This window comes from Dermochelys coriacea, chromosome 1 (genome assembly GCF_009764565.3).
Source record: "Dermochelys coriacea isolate rDerCor1 chromosome 1, rDerCor1.pri.v4, whole genome shotgun sequence".
NCBI lineage: Eukaryota > Metazoa > Chordata > Testudines > Dermochelyidae > Dermochelys > Dermochelys coriacea.
Window position 1 is genome coordinate 298475922 of NC_050068.2, and position 27882 is coordinate 298503803.

Here is a 27882-nt window from a genome sequence, read left to right on the forward strand (position 1 = left end):
CAAAGTTGAAAAGTAAGTAATAAGTAAAATTGTTTGTATCACTCTAAGCATCTAAACAGATTAAAATTTTTTAAACAGTTTTCTCGGAAATGGTTAATTATACAAAATAAATTCAGAGTACCATTTTAATGCATATTTTAGCATTAAATCATATTCCAGGGTCGTATCTGTTAAAAAGTCGAAGATTTAAAATTTATTAAATAAAATTGGCCCAGTCCCTCCAGTTCACGACGCCTGTAGTTTAAATAATTTTATTTGAATAATGATGTGACACAGAACTTTGGAAATAAACTTTAACGGGAAAGCGGATTCAAATTGCAAGCACAGTCCTTTTAGTAAAGAGAGCAAATTTTCGGAAATATGTTTTTGCTTCATCAGTCTGAATAGATAGAGCAAATAACAGGTTCTATCTTGTATAACGTTTCCAGCCTGATGAAGGAAAAACATATTTCCAAAAATTTGCTCTCTTTACTAAAAGGACTGTGCTTGCAATTTGAATCCGCTTTCCCGTTAAAGTTTATTTTCAACCTTGTAACGTGAAGCCTTATTACTTCCCAACAATTAATATTGTAGAACAACAATAGCACGTACTAACGCTATGGCACATACCAAATTTCATTGATATATCTACATTAAATCGTTTGAGATATTAATTAAAAAACTGGAAAATATTTCAAATATTTTTACCGCAAAATTTCATAAGAAAAACTAACTTGCAATTTATAAATAAAAAATTATATTATGTATATTAAAAATACTTCTTACTTCATTAAAACTGCAAGAAATGTTAAAATATACTTTAGTAATAATTTTGTGTAAAAAGAAAATGTGATTATTTTTGTTCAGAAAATCCAAAATAAATTTGAAGTACCTTAAGTGGTTAAGATATCACAAGGAGGTACATTATATAAAAAAGTAATGCTTTTGTTCATTGCTTTTCAAAGATCATAACAAGAAGATTTGGCCATGGCATCAACAAAAAAAAAAATCAAATCTTCCCCCCATGATTGGTAGCCTATTTACAGAAAAGGATCTCAACAATGTCTTTACTTGTGAATTTGAAAAGCCCAAATTTTGGCTTTTGGGAAAAGCAAAGAAGAAATTGGCAACGTGCAAGGTGGAAAAGGAAGTGAATGGCGACCTCAAACCATGTAACTTCAAGACAAGTGAAGCAAGTGCCATGAAAAGTTTCAACCTTTGGTGGCACTTAAAACATAACCATTCTGAAAACTCTGGTTACAAAAAAGGACCAGGAAGATGAGGCAAAACAGAAAGCTGACGCAGCTAAACGATGTTCATCTGGCTCTTTGAAAACTCCTGGAGAAAAGATTTTTTGTGGAGCTTCATCTGAAAAGAAACCCAAAATTGAGCAAACAAAACTTAACTCATATTTGAAGCCCTCAAAGGTTACAGTCACCATCAATGCCAATACTTTCTGGGAAGGGCTGATGGAAATGGTTTGCTTGAGTTCAACACAGCTCACTACCTTCAGGCTAAAGAACAAAAGGATTCCAAAAAATTGCAGGTGAAATAGGTCGGCAGGTTGGTGTTTTGACGGGGCACAATGCGATTCATCGTTTAATTGTCAGTACAGCTGACTGTACAGCTGAGTCTGGTCGCAAAGAGCTCAAGAAAACTTTGGAGCAAAAATTGTGTTATCTGAAAATGGATGCGGCAACCCATGGAAACAGAAATGTCCTTGCAATCAAAGCTCAGTACTACGAAGAAAAAGAAAAGATAAAGGTGTGGTAAAAACCTTAAAAATAATTTTTGATAATATTCATTTCCTTGCTGGAGTTTATGTTGACCCATGGTATCGGATTCTTCTTACCTTAAGGGAAATACCAAAGGCAAAGGAATGGCTCCTTGATATTGCTTGACGACTCAAAAAACAAAATCTATTGCTACACTTGACCTCAGCAAAAGAGGTTGAAGAAAACGAAACACAACAAAAGGAGTCAACAAACAAATTCGCGATTTCGGAAAGTTCACATCCTTCAGAAATAGCAGGCTGTTCTTAAACTTCTCTGAACTTGTTTGAGCGTCCATTGCTGAGATGTCTTCAGCCATCAGAGGGAAATGGAGATAATTCAAGCACCGATTTTTCAGAAGATGATGCCTTCAAAAAGGAATTGGATAAACAAGAAAGACGCCAGCGAGTTTCTGCGATTCGTAATTGTAATGAAGCATTATTGGAGAGAAACTTTTGGAAAGATTGTGAGGCGATGGAGTCTATTGGTAGGCTAAAAGTTAAGTCTGTTTTTGAGGCCATTCACAGCTACCCACACCGCATTCAGGCTGCCTGTAGAATTGCTTCAAGCATGCCAACAACTCAAGCTCATGTAGAGCATCTGTTTTTAGCCTTAAAGTTAATTTTAAATGATTTGCGGCAGGCTATTAAAGACTACTTGATTGCTGCAATAATTTTTTACAGAATGAATTATGAATGATTCTAGTTTATATCATTGTTGATGACATTTAAATTGTTTTAAAAGTCTGAATAAAAATAATGTTTTTTCAAAATTACAGTATGCACTTTTTTACTTAGTTAAAAATTAATTTGAGTCGGAGCGTGGAGCGGAGTCGGAGCAGAGTAATTCAAAAATCTGATTGCTCCAAATCCCTGGTTTTATTATTAATATAAACAGAAAGGTTGTTGGTAGGTGTTAGTAGTTATTTAGTCAGTTCTAATTATAACATCAGTGTGCACTGAGATACTGCTCTGGCCAGGCAACAATAATAATACCTGAGACACAAGGTGGGTGAGGTAATAGCTTTTATTGGATCAACTTCTGCTAATGATGACACAGACAAGCTTTTGATCTTATACAAAGCTCTTCTTCATGTCTGGGAAACTTATCGGGGCAAGTCTATACCACAAAATTAAGTTGACCTAAGTTACATCGACACACAACCACTGCAGTTTTATCAGCTTTACACATACACACTATGTATGGTCCTTGTGTCGGCGATATGCATCCTCACTAATAGTGCTTGCACTGATTTAACAGATAGTGTGGGGAATTGTGGGATGGTTCTGAAAGGCAGCAACAGTCAATGTAAGCAACACACTGGGCTTGGCTACACTTGCGAGTTAGAGCGCATTAAAGCAACCCCAGGCACCCTACCTCACTACCCATCCATGCTGGCAAGGCACATAGAGCACTCGGACTCCACGGCTAGAGCGCTCCTAGTACTCCCCCTCGGCGAGAAGATTAACGCTTGTTGCAACTTGACTGAAACACCCAAGCGTCAGTATGAACAAGGTGTTGCATTACTATACTCTGATCAGCCTCTGGAAACGTCCCATAATCCCCTTAAGTCACGTGGCCACTCTTCTCATGGTTTTGGAATCGCTGCAGGAATACGGATATGCCCTTTGAAAGCTCCATTTCTGACATCCGGCATGCTTATCTGCTCCGAGACATAGCAACCATTACTGTGTTGAATGCTGTGTGTGAGAGAGAGAGGCGGGGGAGAGGGAGTCTGCTGCTGTCTGAACTTACAAGACAGCATGCTGACATGTTCTCAGCCCCCCCAAAAACCCACTCTCTCTCCCCCCACATACACACAACACATTGCCTGTCACACTCCACTCCACCCCACCCCCATTTGAAAAGCACATTGCAGCCCCTTGCATGCTGGGATAGCTAGCACAATGCACTGCTCTCTGTGGCCGTTGCAAGAACTGCTAATTAGGACACACCAGTGCGCTTGTAGCTGTCAATGTGGACAGATTGTAGCGCTTTCCCTACTGCGCTCTACGAAGGCTGGTTTAACTCAAAGCACTCTATATCTGCAAGTGTAGCCATGCCCATTATCTACACTGAGGGATAGTCTATACTAGAAGTGGTACAGCGGCGCCGCTGCAGCATGAAAACGCTCTCTGCCGACAGGAGAGAGCTCTCCCGTTGACATAGTTCTGCCCAAACTGATGCTTAGGTAGTGTAATTTATGTCACTCATGGGATGGTTTATTCACATCCCTGAACAATACAAGTTATACCGACATAACCTGTAGTGTAGGCAAGCCCTGACACTGCATCGACCTAACTATGTCGACTTAAGCGCTATGCCTCTCGCGGAGATGGAGTTTTAAGTCGGTATAGTGGGTAAGCGAGTTGCATATGTGGAAGCTACATTTTAGTGGAGGCTTACAGAGTTAGGTCAGCATAAGCTGCCTTATGTTGACCTAACTTAGTAGTATAAACCAGACTTCAGAGTGTCACGCCTAAAATACAAGGTGGAACATCTTATTTAGCATAAGTAATTAACACATATTTCAAGGGACCATTCAGGGTAAAGTGGCCCACTAATACCCCTCCAATCATAAGGGGAAAAAGGAGGGAAGAAAGGGAGGTGGGGGGAGTGTTAGTGTCTTATAGATTATTGTAATAAGACATAAATCTAGTGTGTCTATTTAGTCCATTATTTTTAGTGTCTAGCAAAGTTATGAATTTAAGCTCCCTGGCTTGTCCCTTGAAAGTGTCATGAAAGATTCATTTGAGGATGAGGACTGATAAGTCAGATATAATCACTTAGTGATCACGGCCACACCACCACTGCATGAGATACCACAACAACCTCTTACGTAGCACATTTCATCAGTAGATCTCAAGGATAGAAACATTATTCCCATTGTACACATGGGGAAACAGAGGCAGAGAGAGGTGAAATGACATAGGCAAAGTCACCCAACAGGCCAGTCAAAAAGTTAGGACTAGCGCCAAGGTATTCTTAGCCCTGGTCCACACTGCAGGGGTCGACCTAAGATACGCAACTTCAGCTACACGAATAGCATAGCTGAAGTTAGTGTATCTTAGGTCAACTTACCTGGCTGTGAGGACAACAATGAGTTGACGGGGAGAGCGTTTGGGGATCAATCACTACCTGCCGATCGGCGGGTAGTGAAGACTTGCCCTGAGTCTCAGTCTACTGTTCACTGCACCAGTCCACACAGCTGCTTTGTGATTCCCAAGCATCACCACACTAGCCCCACACACTTTGTTATAGTGGAATGGGGATAATGGTCATGCTTTGTAATGTTTGGAGTATGTAGCTGCTAATAAGACTAGTGAGAAAAAACTCAAGATATGGTCTACGTCCCAAGAACTTGACAGTTTTATTACACAGTGGGTACAGTAACCAACTATGTGAAAGAAGCCTGGGATATGTCTGCCCTCCTCCCTCATAACATATACAACCTCACCCCATCACAGCCAGCTCACCTTCCCCTTCCCATCCCATATAGCCACTATCAATTTAGAAGCCAGGGGTGTACAAAAAAAAAATATTAATAGAATCTGTAAACTTCAAGTGTTGTTTTTTTTTTTAAGAGGGAGAGAGCTGTATCTCAGGAACCTTTTGCTCAAATGACTCGAAATTTGAATCACTAAACCTATCCCGCTCCCGCAATGAGACATATCAAATTTAAGACCTGTATACCCTTATACAGAATTTAGAGCACCAAGAAGAATCCTCTTTTAAAAAGAAAAAACTTCCTAATCTTAACATAGTAGACCTGGTGCTCCACTACAATACTGTATGATATTAATCATCAGTAAGGCTACAATTTTGTCACAGAGGTTGCGGAAGTCACTAGTCATCTCAGTGGGTATTTCCATCCTCACTCCCCAGTGCTTGGGAAACATGTGATGTGCATCCAGTATGCCTGTTCTCAACTGCCCGGCCTCAGCTGTGTGGTTTTCATTCAAATGACCCTAAATCTGGATCACTAACACTACCCTCCTCCCTTATGAGTAATGTTACAAATCTGTCATGGAGGACACAGATTCCATGATTTTACAAGACTTCCATGACTTCTTGAAAACTCCAATAATTCAGCCCCGGGCAGCGGGGCTGGGGCTTCGGCTTCAATAAATCCATGATTTATCATTCATTGCCCATGTCCTGTCTGTGAATATTAATAAAAATACCTGTGCCAAAGCCATAGCCTTACCCATGAGGCACACCAAATTTCAAGGCAATCCAAGTAACAGTACAGATTTTAGAGCATCCAGAAGAGTCAAACTTTAAACAGAAAATTGGCCTTAATGTTAAATATAAGGTTTTTTTCTTTGTTTTATTGACACTGTTTATTTTAGTCTCCATATCAATACAGAGTACAACCATGGGACTTTAGAGCATAGACCACGTTCATGGCAGTAACAGACTTCAGCTTGGCATGCACTATGTACGTGGCATCATCTTGGATCACATTCTCAAAAAATACCTTCAGGACCATCCCTGCCCGAGTCTCTTCGTATATCAAGACCGAGATGCACTTCACACCTCCACAATGAGCCAAGTGGTGAACAGCTGACTTCATAATGCCCTAAATGTTATCTCTCAGTACCTTTCCATGGCACTCGGCAACTCCTTTTCCAAGCCCCTTGCCTCTTTGGCCACACCCAGATACGTCCACTAAGTTTACAGACAAACCGTTAACTATAGCATATCTGACAGTTCAGTATAATATTGCAAGCTGTCAGTCAAGTCAAAGATTCTCTGAGTCTTTCATAAAAGCGATCCAAAAGCAAGTCAGACAGAATTTCCGAGAACATTTTATGAAAGATAAAAGAAAGAGCAAAACTTGGTGATACTACAATATCCAGCGTTTTCAGAATGGTCAGTGATACCATCTGACTTTGTTTTACTTTTTTACATCATGATCCATAGGACTTGCCATACTGGATCAGATCCACAGAAATCTAGTCCACTATTCTTTCTCTGACTGACAATGGTCAGCAGCAGAAGAAAGAAAAATCAGTCACCAAGAAATATCACAGAAATACCACAGTAGGAAGACGTGGGGTAATCTGCCCCATCAAGGTTTTATCCTCATCTCTAATAGTTTGAGATTGGCTTATACCCAGAAGCCTGAGGTTTTATACCCCTTCCAATTTATAACAACTCTTGATATTCTTGCTATCCATATAAAACTCTAACTCCTCCTTTGAATCTTGCTAAATATTAAGGGTATGTCTACACTGGCAGAGCTACATCACTGACGGCTACAGTTCTGCTCAGAAAGCACTAAAGGAAAACTGCTGTAGTGTGTTCATACTGTCAGCTGCTTGTGCAATAGTGTTCACATTTGCAGCGGTATTAGGAGCAGTGCACTCTGGGCAGCTATCCCACAAAGCATCTCTTCCTCTTCTGCCACTAAAAGTTGTGGGAAGGCAGAGGAGGACGCAGGGCATCCTGGGTCCTGTCCCAATGCCCCATGATGCATTGCTTTGCATCCCAGCAACCCCTGTGCTTCAGTCCACATTTGGCGCCATCTTTCAATGGTTTGTGTACTGCATGCTCTGCTCTGCCTCCTCGGTCTGCAGGAATGGATCCCGCACTGTCGACCAATATGCTGCTTGCTCTTACTAACACGTCACAAAAAAGTGGCAGTGGAGTTATTCCTTTAACTACATATGCAAGAGCAGTTCAACATCGATCTCGCCATGCATAGTAGCTATGACACGAGATTGCTTGTTGCACTCGCGGAGGTGACCAACCACAGTGTAACGCCACTTATCGGCTCAGGAAACAAGCACTGAGTGGTGGAATCACATCACCATGCACATCTGGGATAACGAGCAGTGGCTGCAGAACTTTCGCATGAGGAAAGCCACATTCATGGGACTGTGTGATGAGCTTGCCCCAGCCCTGCAGCACAAGGACACAAGAACGAGAGCCACCTATCATTGGAGAAACGCGTGGCGATTGCACTGTGGAAGCTGGCTACTTCAGACTGCTACTGATTGGTCGCTAACCAGTTCAGAGTGGGAAAGTTGACTGTTGGACTCGTGTTGATGGAAGTGTGCAGGACCATTAATCGCATCCTGCTCCGAAAGACCGTGACTCTGGGCAACGTGCGTGACATTGTGGATGGCTTTGCACAAATGGGTTTCCCTAATTGCAGAGGGGCAATAGATGGCACACACATTCCAATTCTGGCACCAGACCACCTAGCCACAGAGTACATTAATCGGAAGAGATATTTCTCAATGGTTCTCCAGGCGCTTGTGGATCACCCTGGGTGTTTCACAGACATTAACACAGCTGTCCGGAAAGGTGCATGAGACACACATCTTTTGGAACATTGTCCTGTTCAGGAAGCTGCAAGCAGGGACAAGCAACATCTTCGCGGACCAAAAGATCACTGTAGGGGAAGCTGATATGCCCATCACTATCCTGGGAGACCCTGCCTACCCCTTAATGCTGTGCTTATGAAGCCATACACAGGGCACCTTGACAGCAGCAAGGAGCAGTTCAACAACAGGCTGAGCAAGTGCAGAATGACTGTTGAGTGTGCTTTTAGCCGTTTAAAAGCCGGCTGGGCTGCCTCTATGATTTAACTGATTTGTTAAAAAAAAAAAAGTTAACAGAGCCATACTTTCTACAATAACTAAACCAGACCTGAATAAACCTAAGTTCTGATCCTATAATGCACCCAACATGGAACCACACTAAAAAGAGTATGTGCAGGGGTATGAGTGCCCAGAGCAGTTTGTGGGTTTGGAGCCTTAGCTTCATCCTTATTCATTTTTAGTTATGACTTAACTTGGAAAAAGTTATCTACACAAAGCCTTCTAAGGGTGAAGGTATATAACCAATAACCATGACAAAAGGAGTTGAAAAACTTGATACCTCTTTTGTCACATATCAGTTTTACATTCTTTTAGTTTACTAGTCAGAGATTACAAGGCCAGAAGGGACCATAGTAACCATCTAGTCCAGTAGTCCCCAAACATTGTACCTTGCCCCACCCATTACCCATGTCTGCACTTCTCATCCCTGGAGCCAGGTCCCCATTGTTACTCCATGGCCTCAATACAGCTCAAAATTCTTTGTGAGTTATCCCCAACCTGGCAAAGGTCCAGCCCCCGTCACCCTTCTCTCTACAAAGCTCCAGTTCTTTTGCATTTTTCAAATATTACTCAACAGCTCTTTAAGATAAAGAAATACCATTCATTTTACATATAAAAGTACATAACACAGAAAAATCAAGGACAAAATTTGTGTCCACCCTCCAAAAATTGTAGTTTAAGTGATTTGCACATAGGATGCGTGACAGCAGGCCAGAGCTAGAAGCCAGTTGTTCTGGGCCCCAGTCTGCTGCCTTAACCACAGATTAGCTATTTTTCTTTCATGCAACATCCTTTCACATTCAGTAATTTCATCGTATTTAATTATTTATTTACTAGGCATATTAATGTGTATGTCCCACAGCACGTTGCAGAGATGACTTTCTGATGGATTTTCGAAAGAACATAAATTCAGTTTAAAACAAGACTTAGCTGCAGTATTAGATAAGACAAGAAACGCCATCGCTTAGTTCCATAATTAGCCCTCCAAAGATCAGCAGCAAAGTTTGAACATGAGACCTTCAGACCACTACAGACCTCCACCACCTGGGGTGCTGGAACAATTTGTGCAGAGGGGGTGCAGAGAGCTATTAAACCAATCTGTAAATACTGTATATGACAGAAACCACTTCAAACCAGGGGGTACTGCCGCACCCCTAGTTCCAGCACCTATGTCATAGAATCATAGAATATCAGGGTTGGAAGGGACCCCAGAAGGTCAACTAGTCCAACCCCCTGCTCAAAGCAGGACCAAGTCCCAGTTAAATCATCCCAGCCAGGGCTTTATGTCTACCATTTGAGCTAGCAAATATTTTGCAAGTGATTTCCCCAACTGTTTGGTACCAACAGGAAGGCAGCGCTGGGAACACGGATGCCTGGTCCTCTTTCCAGCTCTGGGGCAGAAGTAGGGGCTAGTGGTTAGAGCAGCGGTTACAGTCTGCCAAGCACCGCGCGTGGGTACCGACGCCTCAGGAGGCAGCGTGGTTACACGTATGAGGCCTGGGTTCAGTCTCAGCTCTGTCCTAAGTGACCATCAGCAGCCGCAGTCACATTATCCATGGAACAGGTGTAGGGACGCGCTGCCGCCCCGGGCTAGGGAGCGCGGACAAGGGCTGCTGTGGGCCGCCCCGACGCCCCGGCCGTCAGGAGAGGGGAGGGGAGCTCGTGCGCTCCCGGCGGCCTGCTCGGCGTGCTGCGAGCAAGCGGCTGCCGCGCTCCGGCCAACACAAGGGCAACGCAGGCTCGTGGGGAGCCGGGGCAGCTCTGGGTCGGAGCGGAGGCTCAAGCGGCTACCGTTCGCCCTGGGGCGTGGGTCCCTCACGGGGCTGCGCGCGCGGGACCAGGAAAACCCGGGAACTACCCACTCAACCGACCTTAGCGCCGCCTCGCGCACTCACTCCCCACGCGCCGGCTCGTGGTGTCTCCCCCCTGAAGCGACAGCGGGCCCGATTCTTGGTCCTAGGCCACTTCCGGCGCTTTTCGTGAGGTAACCGGAAATACCTGCCTGCCTTCTCGCGTTTGTCGCCCGTTATTGGTTAAAGAATGTGTTTATTGCGTGCGCTCCCGGAAGGGCGCCTCCGCGGGGGGAGGGGGGGGCGATGAGTCCGCTCTCAGCGCGCCGGCGAAAGGAGGAAGCGGCTAGGAGTAATGTCTTCCCACCCCGCCTGAGCGGCTTCACCGGCAGCTCCGCGTGAGGTGGGTGCGGGGATTCCGCGCGAATCCCGCCCCGGGCTTACGACGGCGTTTTGGTCCGCCCTCGTCTGGCGGAGATGGGGGGCGGGGCTGCTTCTCACGCCTGCCTTCTCCAAGGGACCTGAATAACTTCCCCTCCCCCCGTCCCCGAGGGGCCAGAGCCGAGGTCCCGGCGCTGCTGGTCAGAGCTCCTATTGCTAGTGACTTCCAAGGGAACCACATCGGGCCCCGGGGTTGTAGCTCTGTGACTGTGTAGCCCCGAGCGGTAGAGCCCCGCGTTATATCAGCATAACGACGCTTTAGATCGGTGTAGCTAAGAAGGGGAACAAGCAATGTTAGTATAACTGTGTACTGGTGTAACTGTGTCCACGCTAGGGCTCTTACTGGTATGGTTAATTTACTTTGGTTAGGGATTTGGGTTTCCTTATTGAAATAATCACATTGGTAAAACTTTCAAGTCCTAAGGGCCTTGAGCCAGGATAGGAGTTCATTTAAAGGCAGGAACTACAACGTTATGGGTTAGGGTAGGAATTATTCATGCAGCATGTGAGTTTCTGGGAGGATTGTAAAGACTAGATGGTGTTTGGTTTATAGCTCAGACACAGAAAGAAACCCTCCACATCAGGGATGTATCTGCAGTAGGGAAATGTTGAACTTATAATTCATTTCCTCTGTTGATAGAAGCTATAGTGCAGAGAGAGCTATGATGCTTTTATCACCCTCAGAGTTAGCCCTTCCCAGAGTGTGGTTAATATCGCTGTGGTAACCTGAGACCCATCTGCTATCGTCTCCACCATGGGAGCTGAGCCCATGGGTAACTAAGGGTTCCTGGCTGTGAATTGCAAGCAGAAATAGGCATCTCCCTATAGTCTGGATTTAGGCACCTGATTGTGAGGGGGACAGAGCTTAGGATACTTAAGTCGGGTTTTGCAGATCCCCGTCTTGTTCCAGAGATTTTCTAGGTGCCTACTAGTTAGGCATTGCAACACCTAAAAGTCCCTTTGTGTATCCGGGCCTTAGATGCTTTGTGCCTGAGTTCCCCATCTTTAAAATGGAGATAATAGCATTTTCCTATCTCACATGGATGTTATGAGGATAAATACATTTAGAGACTGTGAGTTGCTCAGATGTTATGGTAATGGGGACCATATAAGTATCTTAGATAGATACGTGTAAATAACTACATCAGGTGCAGAGAGACAAGGTGAGTGAGGTAATATCTTTTATTGGACCAACTTCTGTTGGTGAGAGAGACAACTAACTCAGTTTCCCAGATCTGAAGAAGAGCTCAGTAAGCTCAAAAGCTTGTCTCTGTCACCGAAAGAAGTTGGTCCAATAAAAGATATTACCTCACCTACCTTCTCTCTCTAATATCCTGGGGCGAACATGGCTAAAACAACACTGCATACATCAGGTGCAACATTCCAGGTTCCAGTTTTGATGATTTGGTGGGGATCCAAGCTATGGCTGAATACATTGTCATGGTATACTGTAGATGCACCTGCCGACATGGGGGATACACTTCCACAAGGGGGCTTTGACACAAGCCCGTCACAAGTGCACTGGGTGAAGATGGCATCAGCAGGGCATTTGCAGCTGAGAGTAGAGCAGGTGCTTTAACCTTGGTGCTGAGCACTGTTAGTTATTCATGTTGCTCAAAAGCTAGAGCAAACGATTGTCCCAAAGACCACCTCGTCCTACTGGGATGAGACGGAGATGCAATAATGCAAACCTTTTCCTGATCTACCAGTACTGGCTTCACGCTATGCAACTTGAGCCGTTGAGTCTTTCTTGATAACTTCCTTCACCTAGGTTAGCTAAGCACAACTGCATCTTCACTGCCTGTGTTAGCCATCATTTTCAGGGTTCTCGTTAGACGTGCATAATGTCCAAAGCGATGTTTTGAACCAGCCTTCATCGCTGATGGCATAGTTCCAACGAGCAATCCCCTACTTCAGATGTTACACCCCTCCACCATCATGGGGTACAGATCAGACTCTGTGGGGAGCTCAATGATAAGCGCACCCGTAATCAGCTGAAGCAAAAGTTCAATGTCCTGGCATTTCGCGATCACGAGACATAGTATAGCTAGGTGGTGGATGACGATGATCTTGGCTTAGCCAAGGAGGCTTAAAGCCAGCATTCCATACAATCCACAATCTCAGCTGTCGAGAGTTAGTAGTGAATGTCATCTTGAACAGCCAAGGCCAGCCATGTAAATCAGATGACGATATCCTCTCACGCTGGCTTGAACATTATTACAGCGCCCTGAACCACCCTCCAGATGCTGCTTGCTCAGAGCTGGATGATTTGGCAGCCACTGTGATATAAGATCCAGACACCTGTGCTAACGCACCAACATTGGATGAAGTGAAGCGTGCCATCTGCAAACAGAAAAACAGATGCACAGCCGGTGCTGATGGCATTCCCCCAGAGCTGCTAAAATGCACTATTGACCCTGTAGCAGAATTACTTCTGGCCATCTTTCACCTGGTGTGGAGAACTGAAACCTTGCCAGCTGCCTTGGAAGGACAGTATTGTGATCTCACTTTATAAGGGCAAGGGACTGTGCAGTAAATGTAAGAGCTACAGGCTGATCACCTTTTTGTCTATGCCAGGGAAGGTGTTTGCGCATGTTCTGCTGGCGCATTTGGAGCCCCTGCTATATCAGAAGTGTTGCCCCTAACTGTTAGGCTTTATGAGGAACAGGTCCACATTAGATGCCGTTTTGGCCCTCTGCTTGTTGTCAGAGATGCAGCACATGCAGGAGATTCTTGAACTCATGATGTATGTCGATCTTAAGGCTGCATTTGATTCAGCTGACCAAATCACACTGTGGAAGGCCTTAAAGGGCAGAGGTGTCCCAACCACTCTGCTGGACTTGATTAGTGAGCTGCATAAAGGAACCACTGCTCATATACATCTTGGGAGTTAGATATTGGCATCTTTTAAATCAGTATCTGGTGTCGGGCAGGGCTGTGTCCTGGCCCTGCACACTTGTCAGGCAATGAATTTCATAATGCAGTGTTCCATCAAATCCATAGCCATTAAGACAGGTGATCTTTCACTCTTGGTCAGTAGTGGGCAGCCTGCATCCCACGGGCTGCGAGATAGTTTTGTTTACATTGACCATCTGCAGGCATGGCCACCAGCAGCTCCCATTGGCCAGGAATGGCGAACCACAGACACTGGGAGCTGCGGGCAGCCATGCCTGCGGATGGTCAATGTAAATAAACTGTCTCGCGGCACACCAGCAGATTACCCTGATGGGCCACAGGTTTCCCACCACTGCTCTTAGACCTTGACTATGCGGATGATGTTGTTCTTCTAGTACAGAGCCCTGTCAGGTTTCGCAAGGCACTCCAGCAAATGGAGGAGGCGTTGACTAAGGATGGCCTCCATGTTAAGTGGTCAAAGACAAATCTGCAAAATATAGGGTCAAATCCACCCACGACCCCCCTCTTTTTGAAGAATGAAACTGTTGAAGCACTTTCTAGCTTTTGCTATTTGGGTTCTATACTCATCAGTTCCTCCAGCTCTCACATGGAGATTCTCCACTGGATGGGCACTGCAGTCTCTGTCCTGAGTCATTTTCAACAAATACGGAATCAACATCATCTCAGCACAACCACCAAGTTCAAGATCTGTTTGAACTGTTTCCTCACCATACGGTTGCGAAACATGGACACTGTGCTGCTCAGACTGGGCAAAGCTGGGGGCTTTGCCAATGTTTTATATTCGGCATAAAGTGGAATGGCTTTATCTGTAATGCAAATGTTTATGGTTGCTCCAATCTACAGACTCCTGGGGCCATTGTCTGCAGATGGTGTCTTACACTTTTCAGACACGTTGCAAGAATGCCACAAGACATTCCAATGAATGCCGTTTTCCAGGATAAAATTCCACTAACCAAGGAATGGAGGCAGCCCAGAGGCAGACCCTCTATTATGTGGGTGCATCAAGTCTGTTCCGACGTTAGACTCTCGGCCCGTCAAGCTCTTGTTACTGCATAGGAACGGACCATTGGCATACAATAACTGCTGCTGATGGTTTGGCTAAGAATTGAAGAAGAAGAAGATATACTGGGTGCAGTCAGATCCAGAAGGCAAGATGGTTGATGGTATCACAAAGCAAATAAAATACAGAAGTGGGAATCAAGGCAGAAGAACTCGTATCCAAAATTGGTTGGCCTGAACATAGATTAGTTTACCAGTGAATGTGGGTTGTTTAAACGGATCATAGACCAAGTGTAAAAAAATTAGGTTGTGACTCAACAAATCAGTCAGAACCTTGACCTCGTTATTCTGCATCTCAGTAAGGCTTTATCCCTAACTTGAAAAAGTCGAATTTATACTGAAAGACATTTTCAAATTTTGTTTCTAAGTAACATAAAAGATAATAGCAAATTCAAGCTCTTGCAGATGCCTTGGAAGCATCCGTGAACTATTTTGGTGGTATCTACAATGTATCCTGGGGCAGAGTACTGAACTCGGTGAATTAAATTTAGCATTTGGCTGTCACCCATTTGAAGTATATTGCAAAAAATTGAGTTAGGCTTAATATTAAGGAAATCAGCCATAGGCACATTTGTGTGCACATTTTATTTCACAATTGACTCCACTGGTGGAAGTCTCTTTCTTTGAGAAGGGCCTCTTCTAATTTGAGGTTTTGCAAAAACTAGAAGGTGCAATCCTGGAAGGCACAGTAATGAAAGATAATCCTGTCCCTGATGTCCAAAAGCTAATCCTTCAGGGATGAGAAATATGAAAGGGTTGATGTCACAGAGTGATTGGCTGTTTAAGGAAGTTGGGCTTAGCCCCACCTGTGACTAATCATCAGTCTTCCAGCTCAGGCTGAGACAAGTGTTCAGATGATAACTTGATCACCCACCTGCTCCTCGTAAAAGCCAGTAGGTAGCTCAGTTGAGCTTGAGAGCTGCAGGGAACAGGTAAGTTCTTGGAGGAGAAAGAGCCTAGTTCATGTGATTCTCAGGTAGATAGATGGCAGAATGTTATCTTGAAAGGAGGAGATTAGCACCTGCAGAAGACCCCAGGTCACAGGGAAAGGATGTGATTGATATGTTGAACTTGTATTTAATAGTTTTATTATGAAAAAATAAAACTGACTACCTGAAGAAAAAAAGGGATTGGAATCCTAATCAAGATCTAGGCTAGTGGTGTTCTGTATGAGAAGGTCTAAACTGCTAGCCAGGTGGACATAAACCATAATAATACTTGGGTGTTAAAATTTTTACTTGGCTTTGAAATAAATTTGAATATTAGCTCTGACTGTCTTAGTGTGGTGGTGGGAGTGGCATTTTAGTTTTTAGTAAAGCAAGAACAAAACTAATCATATAAGCCCAAATGAACCAGGCACATTTGAAACAAGAGGAAAAACCCAAAAGGTCCTGGCACACTATTCCTAAACAGCAAAAGGCTGAGAAATACCTTTGAACAGCAACAAAATTTGAAAAAGTGAGAACAGAACCCAAAATCTGGGACAGCTGAGTTTTGTTGGATGGCTATGTTTGAAGTCCTAGCTGCCTGTAGACAAGACGTGAAAAAGATTTTCTAGTTTGCTTTTGCTAAAAGTATTGTGTTCTATAAAATGCAGTTGCTGTCCTTAGTGTGAAATCTATAACAATTGCCTATGAATAATTAGTACACTAAGACAAAAAAAAAGTAACACATATAGATTGTTGCAGAGGTTCTGCACCCCCAGGTTGCCAAGTGGTTGTCTCCCAATCAAGCTGTCTAATGTTTGTCAGCCTGCAAACCATTGTTCTGTTAGCTAAAATGAGACCTGCTGGGGGGGGGGGGGTCACAAGTTGTAGGAGAGTTTATCTTATGGTTTTCTCTCTATCCATGGAACGAACTTTTACACATTCTTCTCCCTATCTCCCATATGGCAGAGATACATAATGCAAAATCAGGATAGCTTTTAACATTTCCTTTGAATACAGCACTTTGTGTCTGGATAACCACACTTATGGCCATCTATTTGGAAAGTATGGTGCCAGGTCAAATTGGTTAGTCTGGACTTAGGACATTTAATGCCAGGCAACAAGGAAGTCTAGGATTATGTGGGCAGCCTACATAGCACCACAGGTAACATCTCTCCTTCATTGTGAACCTCTTCTGTGTTTTTATTTGCATAACCTTTGTCACCTCATATACTTGTGCCAAAAGAAATAAAGTCCCTATACAGGGAAGGGAAGGAAAGGAAAACTCAAAGCTCAGTCAGTAGCTGCCACCCATATAGTTTGCATTGCAGCAAGCACATAGGAAATGAAGGGAAAAGCACTTGGGAAATCAATGTGTTATAGGAATTTACTCTCTACAAGTTGTTGAAGCAGAGTGCTAGAAAATATCCATAAAAAGAAAAGGAGTACTTGTGGCACCTTAGAGACTAACAAATTTATTAGAGCATAAGCTTTTGTGAGCTACAGCTCACTTCATCAGATACAGACTAACATGGTTGCTACTCTGAAACCAGAAAATATCCAGGGTTTGATTATGGTGTGGCAATAGTCATTCCTTAGTTAAGGGTGAAACTAGCCTCCCTTTATAAATCTGTATTTATTTTTTAAGATGTTCTCTTGGCAACATCTGCAAAAAGAAACCAATCTCCCTTAAATATCACTAATTGTATCTCATCCCAGGGTAGATATTTGCTGGGAAATTCTGAGGGAAAAATCAGAAAAAGTAAGTTTTTCAAAATTTGTCATTGATTTCTTTAAAATTTTTTTCTCCGTAAATCTTTTTGACTTGTATTTCATTGACCTACAAACTCCATTTTTTTAAATTGTCCTGGGGAAGTCATTGATTTATAATAAATGCTACAATAAAGTAGACAAGAAAGGAATTAACTGGGGTTTCATTAGAGAAGGTTTATGGCACAGAAAGGCTGGGAGAGGAGGGCTTGAGGCAGGCATGTCAAACCCACAAAAAAAAACACAGAAATTGGACTTGTTTTTGGCTTAATTGGCTTGTGAGTTGTTTGTCGACTAGTTTTTGGTTTGTTGCTTGTAGCTTGTTTTTTTTTTATTGGTTTCTGGTGGGGGGGGGGAGAATGACAAGGAGGGGAGAGAGTCAGGATGCACAGTGGGCTCACCACAGTCCCAGACTGCATGCTGGGGGAGATCTAGTCACATAGAGTGTTAGGGTTCTTAGGGATTGGCTTGTTTTGGCATTGTTTTGAAATGGAATTAGCTTGATTTTTGGCTTATTGTGAAAGTTGGGGTGCTTATTTACTGTGTGAAAGTTGGCAACTGTGTCCTGAGGGGAACAGGGAAGTGTTCTCCCTCTCTCTCTTCTTCTTCCCCCACCCTCCCCCAGCCAAAGAAGCAAGGAGGAACTAGGAAACTGTCTGTCTATCTTGCTCTAGTGTTTAAAGGACACTTTGTTAATTAAGGACAGTTTGCCATTTTGGTCTTCTTTATTTACTATTTTGTTCTGGATTTTGAATCAAGCCAACACTATACAATGAGCCAGAAACAAGAAATGTTCTATGCAGAGTTGTGTGCCCCTTAAATGTCATGATGGAGTGATTTGGTTGGTTTTTTTCCCCCCTTTTCCTGTTACCTACAGCTACAACCTGGCCCACGCTCACACAGAGAGCTGTTTCCACATGTGCATATGCAATTTTAAAAATAATTCATATTTTATAAACAACATAAAAATGTAAATATGGTTGAGAGCAGAGAAAGAGGGAAAGGAATGGTAGAAGTGGTGATTGACCAAGAGAGTATGGGACAGAACAGGTTGCAAGAAGCTGTGCTACCTAGTCTCCTACCTCCAGAGCCTCCTGTGTGGAGAAGGGAGTGCATGTAGGAGAGATACAGATCTTTAAAGAAAGGGGGCAAAGGAAAATACTGAGTTCCAGGGAGATGTAGATGCAGGGATATAGGGGTGTCAGTTACAAGGAAATGAAAGAAAAACATAACTGTTTGTTTGGTACTATAAATAACTATGCTAATTTTTAAAGTTAATGAATTATTGTTTTTTCCCCCAATTATTAAGGTATTAGCTTGAAGAGATTTGTTGTTTATCTTATCAGTATGGATTTCTAATGTTGAACTCGGCTGACCTACATTTTGCATCCAGAGAGGCAAATCATCCAGTCCTTATTCAAACAATACTTTTATTCGCTTCAGGAATTGACCAAAATGTCTAATGATAAATGGAATAGTACCTGTTTTGTTTTAGCGTGAAAGCTGAATTTATTTCACAATTATTTCACAATTTACCTCTTTATTTCATTCAAGGTTCATTTTAGTAATGCATAGCTTGTGCCAACTTTACTGAGTTTGTTCTGTCCTAGTTAATTTGTAAGTCATGAGCAGTAGTACTGTTTTGATTTTTCCTTTACACTGTGGAACGTGAAAGTGAACATTGATTTAATGTAAAACTGTGTAGGGAAATCAAAGCCACATTACTACCCACAGTTTTAACATATGACTGTTCAATATATATTTGGAACAGCTCATCTTTTTATTTAAATTTGAGATCACTTTATTGAACACAACTAGTTAATTTCTCTCTCTCTCCATCCCCAGAAAAATGAGTGGTGGGTTAGCACCAAGTAAAAGCACAGTTTATGTGTCCAACTTGCCCTTCTCTCTGACCAACAATGACTTATACAGGGTAAGCACATCTACTTGTAAAAGAAATTGCATTATTTAGATTAATATAAATAATTATGTAGTTAATATAAATGCATTATGTAAAATGCATCATCTGTGCCGTGTATATTTTAAACATTTGTGAACTATGTCATTTTGTTACAGTGTTTGTTTGATTTAACAACAGACTGCTAAACCTATATATTATGCTCTTTGTTTCAGATTTTTTCCAAGTATGGGAAAGTTGTTAAGTAAGTATAAATATGGTCTGGCATGTTGTTTTTCTTCATGTTTGTGTCCAATGTTTAGTGCTTTTTCTTCCTCTATGTACTTTGTGCACTTAAAATTTATTTTAAGAATGAAGTAGGGAACTGTATCGATTTTTTTTCCATATTTAATACAGGGTAAGTTTAATTGCCCTCTTGTAACAGTTGGGAGTTTCTTGCAGTCACATTCATGATATAAGTATACATCAGAGACTGATAGTGCTCTGAAAGTCAATTCTGTGGAGCAAGCAGGATATTGGTATATACTAGGATGCTTCTCACTGAAGTGCTTTAAATAAGACTCTTCTTTTACTAACCTTCCTCCTCACAAGTGTGGACATAAGACAGTGCATTGTACATGCATCCATAAACTACAAGTGGTAGAAACAAATGCAGCAGTAAGTTGTGAGATACTGGATCTTGAAAATCACATCACTCTGATTGCTATAAATTCTCACTCCTTTCTCTTGTCTATCATCAAATTTCCAACCTATCATGATTTTTTGCAGCATCTGTAATATCTCAATTTTTAGAGCTAGAACCAATACTATCAAAAAGCTTGGAATTGTGCTTTCAAATGACAGAGTAACAGCTTGTGAAAAAGTAGCTGCTCCAAGTATTTTAGAGGTGAAGTGTTTGGGGGTGTGGAAAATCAGGATAAGAATAACAACATGAGTTCAGGGTCCAATATTTTACCACATGTCATGGCTAGAAACACACTATATGATTTTAGACATTTTAAAAATGAGTAGACACTTCTAAATACTAGCCCTGGGCCAGTGATCAGGCATTTAAAAATAAGATTGATCTCACTAGGATCATAGCAAAATGCAGCCAGCTGGTATTGGCTCTTAGTCTCAAAATAGACTCTGAGGCATTGAAGAAAGAGAGTTGCAGCTTCAAGTCTGCAGCCCCTTATCAGGAGGAGAAACTTACCAATACTTTAAAATGTAAACCATAATAAAATATATCTTCAGTATACCTTCACAATCAGTAGGAAATACCCATCAAACCACAGGCAGTAGAAAAAATAACTTCTAATTTATTAGAAGTTAGAGGGAAACCTTAACTGGGTATGCTTAGTATAAAAAGGAGCCCATTTCTTCTTTCTCTCATTTCAAAATGGAGGCTCCTGATTCATCTCAGGACATAAGGAGACACTGATCTGTCTCTCTTTGTCACTTGAAGATTATAAAGTCCCAAGAAGTCCTTTTTCCTTAGGAAAAAAATTTAAAAAATTAAAGGGGTAAAAATGGTACAGACTGAACCAGGGACAAAATAAGTAAGAAGCCCAGTGGAGCATGCGCTTCTCCTATTTGTATCTTTCTGATCAACACCAAAATGACTGATCTGACACATGGGGGCCTTAAGTTGGAAGCTCACCATTCAGAAATGGGTTCCTCAAACTGTTAAGCCCAAATAGTAATTAGTCTTCAAGCTTTATTATTCAATGTGATTCAATTCACTCTTTATAATGCAATTTTTTTTATACCACAAGAGTGCTTTTCATTGTCAGGCCCAGTCAGAGAAAATCTCTGTGCTTTTTATATCTGCTATTAGAAGCACATCTATGTTCTATCTATACCTCTCCTTAAAAAGTGTGTGTTTGTTTAGCTGCTCACTGCTATGTTTCCTCTAAGCTGCGCGGCTGCCCAAGAGTCAATCAAGTGCCATGCACTTGATTAGCGGAGCCGCACACATCTGGCAACGCGTGTTAAAGTGCACCTCCCCCACTGCTCTGCAGCTGGGTTGCTTCTGCCCTCTGCCTTGGAGCCCCTGGCCAGCTGCTCCTGGGACCCTCCTGCTTCCTGTACAGAGCGAAGGGGAGGGGAGGGTACTGATGTCAGGGCATCCTCCTCCCCCTGCCCATGTATCCCATCTCTGCAGAATGTGGGACGGGGAACAAGGCTCAGGAGCAGTACAGAGCTGCTGGCAGCTGCTGTGGTCTGAATGAGCTTTCTGGTGAGGGCCTCTCTGCTTAAAGAGACAGCTCATGGTCTATCATACACTTCCCCAGCAGCCAGCACACAGACACTGTCTCTGTGTCTCACACATACAAGTACATGTACACACACACACACACTGTCACACATGCATACACAGGCTCAGTCAGTCTCTCTCTCTCTGACACACACACACTCTCTCTCTCTCACACACACTTCCCAACACATACTTGTGGTGGTGTTACTTCTTGGTACTTCCTGCAATGCACATATATCTCTGTAATTTTATTCTTTCAAAGTGCTGTTTAAATTTTTTCACTGGTCTATGCATTTCATAATTTTATTTCTCTTATGCCTAAATTTTAATTTTTTGAGTAGTGAGTTCTAAAATGCTTGTCCTAGCTGGAGTAATTATCCCTCTGGTAACTTTTTTTAAAAATATATATTGTATCTAGGTTTTTTTGTTTCTATTGGTGGTGCACATCCGCACATTACCTCGATATTGGTGCAAATAACAAAATTCATTCTGCACATGGATGGAAAAAATTACAGGGCATATTGGATCACTGTATAACTAACAATTATATTTAATATAAAGCTGAGACTTGTGGGTATTTATAAGTAATGAAAAATGGCTTGATAAGATTTTTCCCTTATCGGTAACTTTGTTATATGTTCATTTTCAGAGTTACTATTATGAAGGACAAAGACACCAGGAAGAGTAAAGGAGTTGCATTTATTTTGTTTTTGGATAAAGAATCGGCACAAAACTGTTCTCGGGCACTTAACAACAAACAAGTAAGCTACAGAAAAATGCCATGGCAAAATAGGGAGAGTTCAGATTTCTCAAATATGGACTCAGGTTTTTTTCCTTTTGGTTTAGTTATTTGGAAGAGTGATAAAAGCAAGTATTGCTATTGACAATGGAAGAGCAGCGGAATTCATCCGTAGACGTAACTACTTCGATAAATCTAAATGTTATGAATGTGGGGTGAGTAAATTACACGATGGATCTAATACAAATGTTTCCATCTTTGTTCTTGGTTTATGTTGTCACTAGTCTTGCCCCACATACATCACATCAGTCCCTGTGGTAGCATCATGAAGCTCACATCTATATTTTCTCCACTTCAGCAATGATTCTAGCCTGGACTTCACTGGGTATTTGGGCCTTCCAGAAATATGACTACCTGGTAACTATAAACATACGTGCTATCAGCACTGTAATATTATAATCAATACATCTAATGCTGTATTACAAACAAAAAAGTATTTATTTTTTTGTTTTATAACAACTGTGCTTTCTTCTACACCTCTGAAACTTCTTGTTGCATTTGGAGAGGAGAAATGTAAATTATACAAACCAGCCTGTGTAGCCTTTATTTTCAACTGAATTAATTGATAGTTCTGTGGTAAATTACAGTGAGACCTGCTCCTATTGCTACAATTTAAAGATAAATAGGGTGGAGATTTGGAGGTTCTAAGAACACCCAAAGAATGGGGACAGTAACCACAAATACAGTTACAAGTAAAAATTATAAGATTTACACAGTCTTAGAGAGAACATGCACTGGGCCAATGCCATATCCATATTCGCGTACCCAAAGATTTCATAGAGTAGGGTAGATCTCTCAACAGATAGTCATCGAGACAAGGGTGGTTTCTGCTCTGGTCATCCCAATGAAGTCTTCCATGGGTCTTCCCTTGGGGTCTTCCCAACCGTACCCAACCAGAGAACCTCTTTTATATTGTTGTTCTGACCACACCTAACACCTTATGCATATGCATGAAGGTTTCAACCCTCTTTTCTTTCTGTATTTCCACACACCATGAATATTGGGGTGCCCTGGGTTTTTTTTGGGTTGTCTGTCTTCATCTTATTTGCATTAGCATTTATGCACAATGTTTCCTGCAGCCAACAGGACATCCCATGATGTTATAATCAGGCATCTTGCAGTCTATACAGCAACATTATAACATATTGCCCGTAACATCACTTATTAGCCCATTCTTTCCAGCCATCTTGTAACCTTACTGGCATAAGGTTATTTTTAGGTTACTCACTCATGTCAAGCATTCAATAGCCTACAGCCTAGTATGGCTAGGCTAAACTCTTACAAGCCTCAGCCTGTAGGCTTTGCATTTGAACCATGGTTTACTTGCGTACCTCCTACACACTCATCAAGCATATAATTCTACAATTTAAATCTATTTAGCACACTGATTATGTATGAAATAGCCTATGAGTTGACCATAACACCAAATAACACAATCATAAATGGATGATAAAATGAACTAATTGGATACAAGTATGTGAGGGAGAGGATGATTTTTTTTTTTTATGTATAACACCTATTTTCTATGGATTTAGATACATCTAAGTACTTCAGATTAAGCTCAGATTTTAAAAACTGAGTTTTGGATCATATTAATAATAGTTAAATACCCATTCTTACCATCTTAAAACCAGAAATCTCATTGCTATCATGATTCTCCGACCTAAAATACTGAATGCCAGTATGATCTTGAGTGTAGGTTAATTATAAAAACTGAATACACTAGCAACAGCCAAATAAAAATTTGTTGTTTTCCTTTATAGTTGATTCCGAAGCATAACTTGTGGCTAGCGTACAGTATCACTAACTTTTCCCATTTCCAGGGTGAATCTGCAAGGAAGAATTTATTTTATTTGCATTCTACATACCAGTGCAACCTTCCTCTTCTTTTATTAAAACTGCTGCCATTTTGAATTGTTTAATGTTAATTTTCCTAAGGATATACTTAGTGCAATGTTTTTAATTGCTTCTATTAACCTATGTTCCTTTTTCTCTAAGGAAACAGGACACTTAAGTTATGCTTGTCCTAAAAATATGCTAGGAGAGCGTGAGCCTCCAAAAAAGAAAGAAAAGAAGAAAAGGAAGAAAATAGTTGAACCGGAAGAAGAACTGTATGGGCACCTACATTTAAATATCAACACTCTTTACTTTTATTGTACTGTCTTTTTAGAATGAAGTGCATCTATTTTATATTTTTACTTTTTATACTGTTTAGTGAGGAAGAGGAAGAAAGTGAAGATGAGGGTGAAGATCCTGCCCTGGATAGCCTCAGCCAGGCCATAGCTTTTCAGGTACTAAATTGAATTACAGTATGTGTCTTTGTTTCTAAATAATTTTTAAAGCAACTTCAAATAAAAATTACAAGCATCTAGACTATATAATACACAGCAAAGAACTCTATATCTATACTGCAACCCTCCTTTCTGTGGTATTCTGGAAAGTCATCACCATTTTCTAATCTGTCCAAAACATGGTGAATATTGTCTTACTTAATGGTGCAACCATGTCCAGCCCTTCCTAAAATCACTCCACTAGTTTGCTGTTGCCACCCATGTCAGATCCAAACTCCTCATTCTTACCTTCAAGATTCTTCACACTTTAAGCTGTCTATCTCGATGCAGTCACTTCTGCTCCCCCAACCCCTCTTGACTCCAAACATCATATTTGCTTAGCTCAATCTGGATGCCTCTCAAGAAGCCCTTTTTCAAGACTCGCTTATCAGTGTAACTTGATAGGCTTTTAAAAAATCTAATCATGACACACATGCTAGATTCGCAGACTTTTTTTATTTGTTTATTCTGCTGTCAGGTTTAGTTCCATTATAGAGCCTGCATTGAAATTTGGATCTGTGTTCAGATTAAAAAAATTCAGACACAAGTTCAGGGAGGTTCAGCCCTGTAATTATTAATTATTATTACGGTAATTCATAGATCTTAAGACCAGACGGGACCATTAGATCATCTAGTCTGAGGTACATAAAATCCGCACCCACCTGCCCAAAAAAGCCCTTCACTAATGGAAAATAGCAGTCGAGTATGTAAACACTAAAAAGTCAGTAAATATTTCATGTGCTTCAGTACCCATGTGAGGTATGTATAATAATTGGGATGAGGGACTGGTCCCGCTAAAATCAGAACCAGCAAAACCTTCAGCCTTTACTTGAACAAAAGAACTTTTATTTTGGGAATAGACTGGTTTGTTCGTTCTTTCAGTGACAAAATCTCAGTTCCTTGTTGTTTCCAAGGCTTCTCTACTAATGTCAACCTACAATACAAAGTATACTTGGCTTCAAAGTTCGCATGTTCTAGGGTTTCCAATGTATACTGTAGTCTTAAGGGTCATCTATATTTGCAGGTAGGTAGGTTCATTACAGTGGTTATTGGCAGTGGGTCTTCCTGCACTGGTGCGGAAGACTGTTTACCCACTAGCATACAAGGAACAACATTGTTTTCAGTGTCACTTCAGAATTCATTCTGCCTCAGGTAATCAGTCCATTTAAGAATGTTAATGAGCCCTAAAATTATTTGTATTTAATTGTTATTCCAAAAGAGTTTAATACACACACGTTCAATATTACACCAAGTAGTAGTTGCATTACTGCATTTAATGGATTGCATAGTACCTATTACTTTTTATCAAAATAATAGCTATATTTTCCATTTTTACAATTGCATTGTAGCAAGCCAAAATTGAAGAAGAACAGCAAAGATGGAAACAGACTGCAGGGGAACCTTCAACATCTGACGATTCGAGAAGACCACGGATTAAAAAAAGTGCATATTTCAGTGATGAGGAAGAATTTAGTGACTGATTTATATATACATTATGTATATATGAGAGAGAGAGAGAGTGTATATTTGTACAGTATTACAGAGCTGTCTGAAATATAGCTTTGTTTTAGAGCTAAATAAAGTTGCTGCTAAAACTTATGCTATTATTATAAATTAAATACTAATTTCTAATACAATGTCTGATTTCAGATATCATGTTTTTGAATTTTTAATTTGAGTTTAGCATTCTGAGTTAGACCTGGATCCTTCAGCATGTAACATTGAGGCCTTAATGTGAAATTTCAGCCCTGGGTAGAGGGACCAACCCAAGGCTTGTGCACCACTTACGTTCTGTTTAAGGCTTATTTGCAAGTGGAGCTTCAGTAATGTATAGGCCTTGCTTTGGTCCCTCTTCATGGGGCTGAATTTCACCCTTAGTGACCATTTATTCTAAAGTGTAGGGTGTTATAATGGGATAACTGCAAAACAGATTGCCAAACTGCTAAATTGCCAACTGCTATGTTGTAACTTTAGTCAGTGTTTGTGAAACAATTTAGCAAGTTGCTGTTATTCAAGAGGAACATTAAAGGCTTTATTATGTTTTTGTTCTGGGTATATGTACAGTTTTAGTAATTAATTATTGCTTGTCATAAACCTATTACTGAAAATACAAACTTTCTGGGAATCACAAAAGTTAAGTGAGATGTGGTGTTCATGAATGTTTACTGAAAATCTCCATGAGCATTTTTTTAAGATTGCTGGAAATTTTATTGGTGTTGCATTAGAGGAATACATGTATTTTTAATGAATATGCTTTCTTTTTTAAATAAATATTTGAAGACTCTCAGTGGGATGAGGGCTTGCTGCTGCACGGTTGTTCAAGTGTAGAGACATAGTATGACTTAATTACTAATTGTTTACAATGTCAGATCAAGGCTAGGTAACAGTACACGTGTTTCATGCTGGCAGTTCTCTATCTTTGTATGTATATTGTCCTCATCATTATGATACCAGAATGCTAATAATATATAGTGCTTCTTTAGAGCTTTATGTTCAAAGCAATTTACAAACACACAACTTTTACAATATAACTGTGAGGTAGGTAGGTAAGTATTATCCCCAATTTACAGATGTGGAAACTGAATAGAGAGAGCAAGTCCTGTGCCAAAGGCTACAAAGCAAGCCAGTGACAGAGTTTGAATTAGAAATTGGGACTTCTGTCTTGCTGCTGTAATTCCTTCAGACTATATTGCCTTGAAGGTATTTCATTAGTGAAAATTCTTCCCAGTTTAGTCTGATGTCACTGCACTATGTATACTTTCTAGTAAATATACAAACCAAATTGATTGGCACCTTTTTAAGAATCAAAACATACTGGTTCATAAAGTGTACTGAGGGTTCATCCAGCTTGTTTTGTCACACAGCCCTAGTGACTTTTGCAGTAAGCTTGTACACTCACATCTGAACTCCCCTCCGCCCCTGTTCAGTTGATGACTTTGGATTCAGACACTTAGTTGAAATGTATCTGCAGGACATGATCAAAATGGAAGGGATTTCTGTCTGTCTGTCCACACACATCAGCTGCCCCTTCAACATCACCAGGATTTCAGTCGTCCATTTTTAACAGTTTTGCAAAAATATAGCTTTCATTCTTACGTGCCTGGAGAAGTGACCAGTGCGGCTCCTGCTATGCCTGAAGACTGTCCCCTGACAAACTGGAAGAAACTCTTTTGAAGGCTGCAGAAGGCAAATATGGACCTCCCTGGGCAGAGATCCTTCTTTCAAATTTCAATCTTAAATTTTAATTAAAACTCAAATATGTATTTTTAACTCTCTCTTTTCTGGTGCTATTTTGAATTGCGCTAAGAGATAAAATAATAAGTCTGCTGGCT

The 27882-nt window shown here is 41.3% G+C and overlaps 2 protein-coding genes and 1 pseudogene across 15 annotated transcripts in view; 1 reads left to right on the top strand and 2 right to left on the bottom strand.

Annotated features, from left to right (window-relative positions):
• Nucleotides 1–10382, bottom strand: part of PPHLN1 (periphilin 1) — a 182884-nt gene extending 172502 nt beyond the window's left edge. For 2 of the 13 annotated variants that reach the window (XM_043494581.1, XM_043494561.1), the window contains exon 1: nt 10258–10364. Coding sequence is in view for 3 of the 13 variants with exons in the window: in XM_043494565.1 (XP_043350500.1) it covers nt 10258 (1 nt within the window). In the remaining 10 variants the exon portion in view is untranslated. Of the gene's footprint in view, nt 1–10233 lie in introns of all 13 variants that reach the window. The other 11 variants (XM_043494611.1, XM_038372138.2, XM_043494617.1 and 8 more) reach the window with 9 other exon arrangements.
• On the bottom strand, nt 6100–8772 carry LOC122457719 (annotated as a pseudogene).
• A 13-nt stretch (nt 10383–10395) lies between the features above and the next one.
• Nucleotides 10396–26169, top strand: ZCRB1 (zinc finger CCHC-type and RNA binding motif containing 1). Of its 2 annotated transcripts, XM_038372206.2 has the most exons (8): nt 10397–10555; nt 19110–19197; nt 19398–19426; nt 22071–22182; nt 22268–22375; nt 24219–24331; nt 24436–24511; nt 25900–26169. In XM_038372206.2, exons 2-8 carry the CDS (start codon nt 19114–19116, stop codon nt 26029–26031), a joined length of 654 nt encoding a protein of 217 aa, XP_038228134.1. In that variant the 5' UTR covers nt 10397–10555; nt 19110–19113; the 3' UTR covers nt 26032–26169. The 2 variants fall into 2 exon arrangements, with proteins under 2 accessions (XP_043350573.1, XP_038228134.1); XM_043494638.1 differs by lacking the exon at nt 22268–22375 and having other exon boundaries at nt 10396–10555.
• Nucleotides 26170–27882: the final 1713 nt, after the last annotated feature.

What these genes read in the sequence shown, in the direction of transcription:
- ZCRB1 (XM_038372206.2), top strand. Translation starts at nt 19,114, where the DNA reads ATGAGTGGTGGGTTAGCACCAAGTAAAAGCACAGTTTATGTGTCCAAC. An exon ending in AAGTATGGGAAAGTTGTTAA is followed by an intron (nt 19,427 to 22,070) that starts GTAAGTATAAAT and finishes GTTCATTTTCAG; the next exon opens with AGTTACTATTATGAAGGACA. An exon ending in GGGCACTTAACAACAAACAA is followed by an intron (nt 22,183 to 22,267) that starts GTAAGCTACAGA and finishes CTTTTGGTTTAG; the next exon opens with TTATTTGGAAGAGTGATAAA.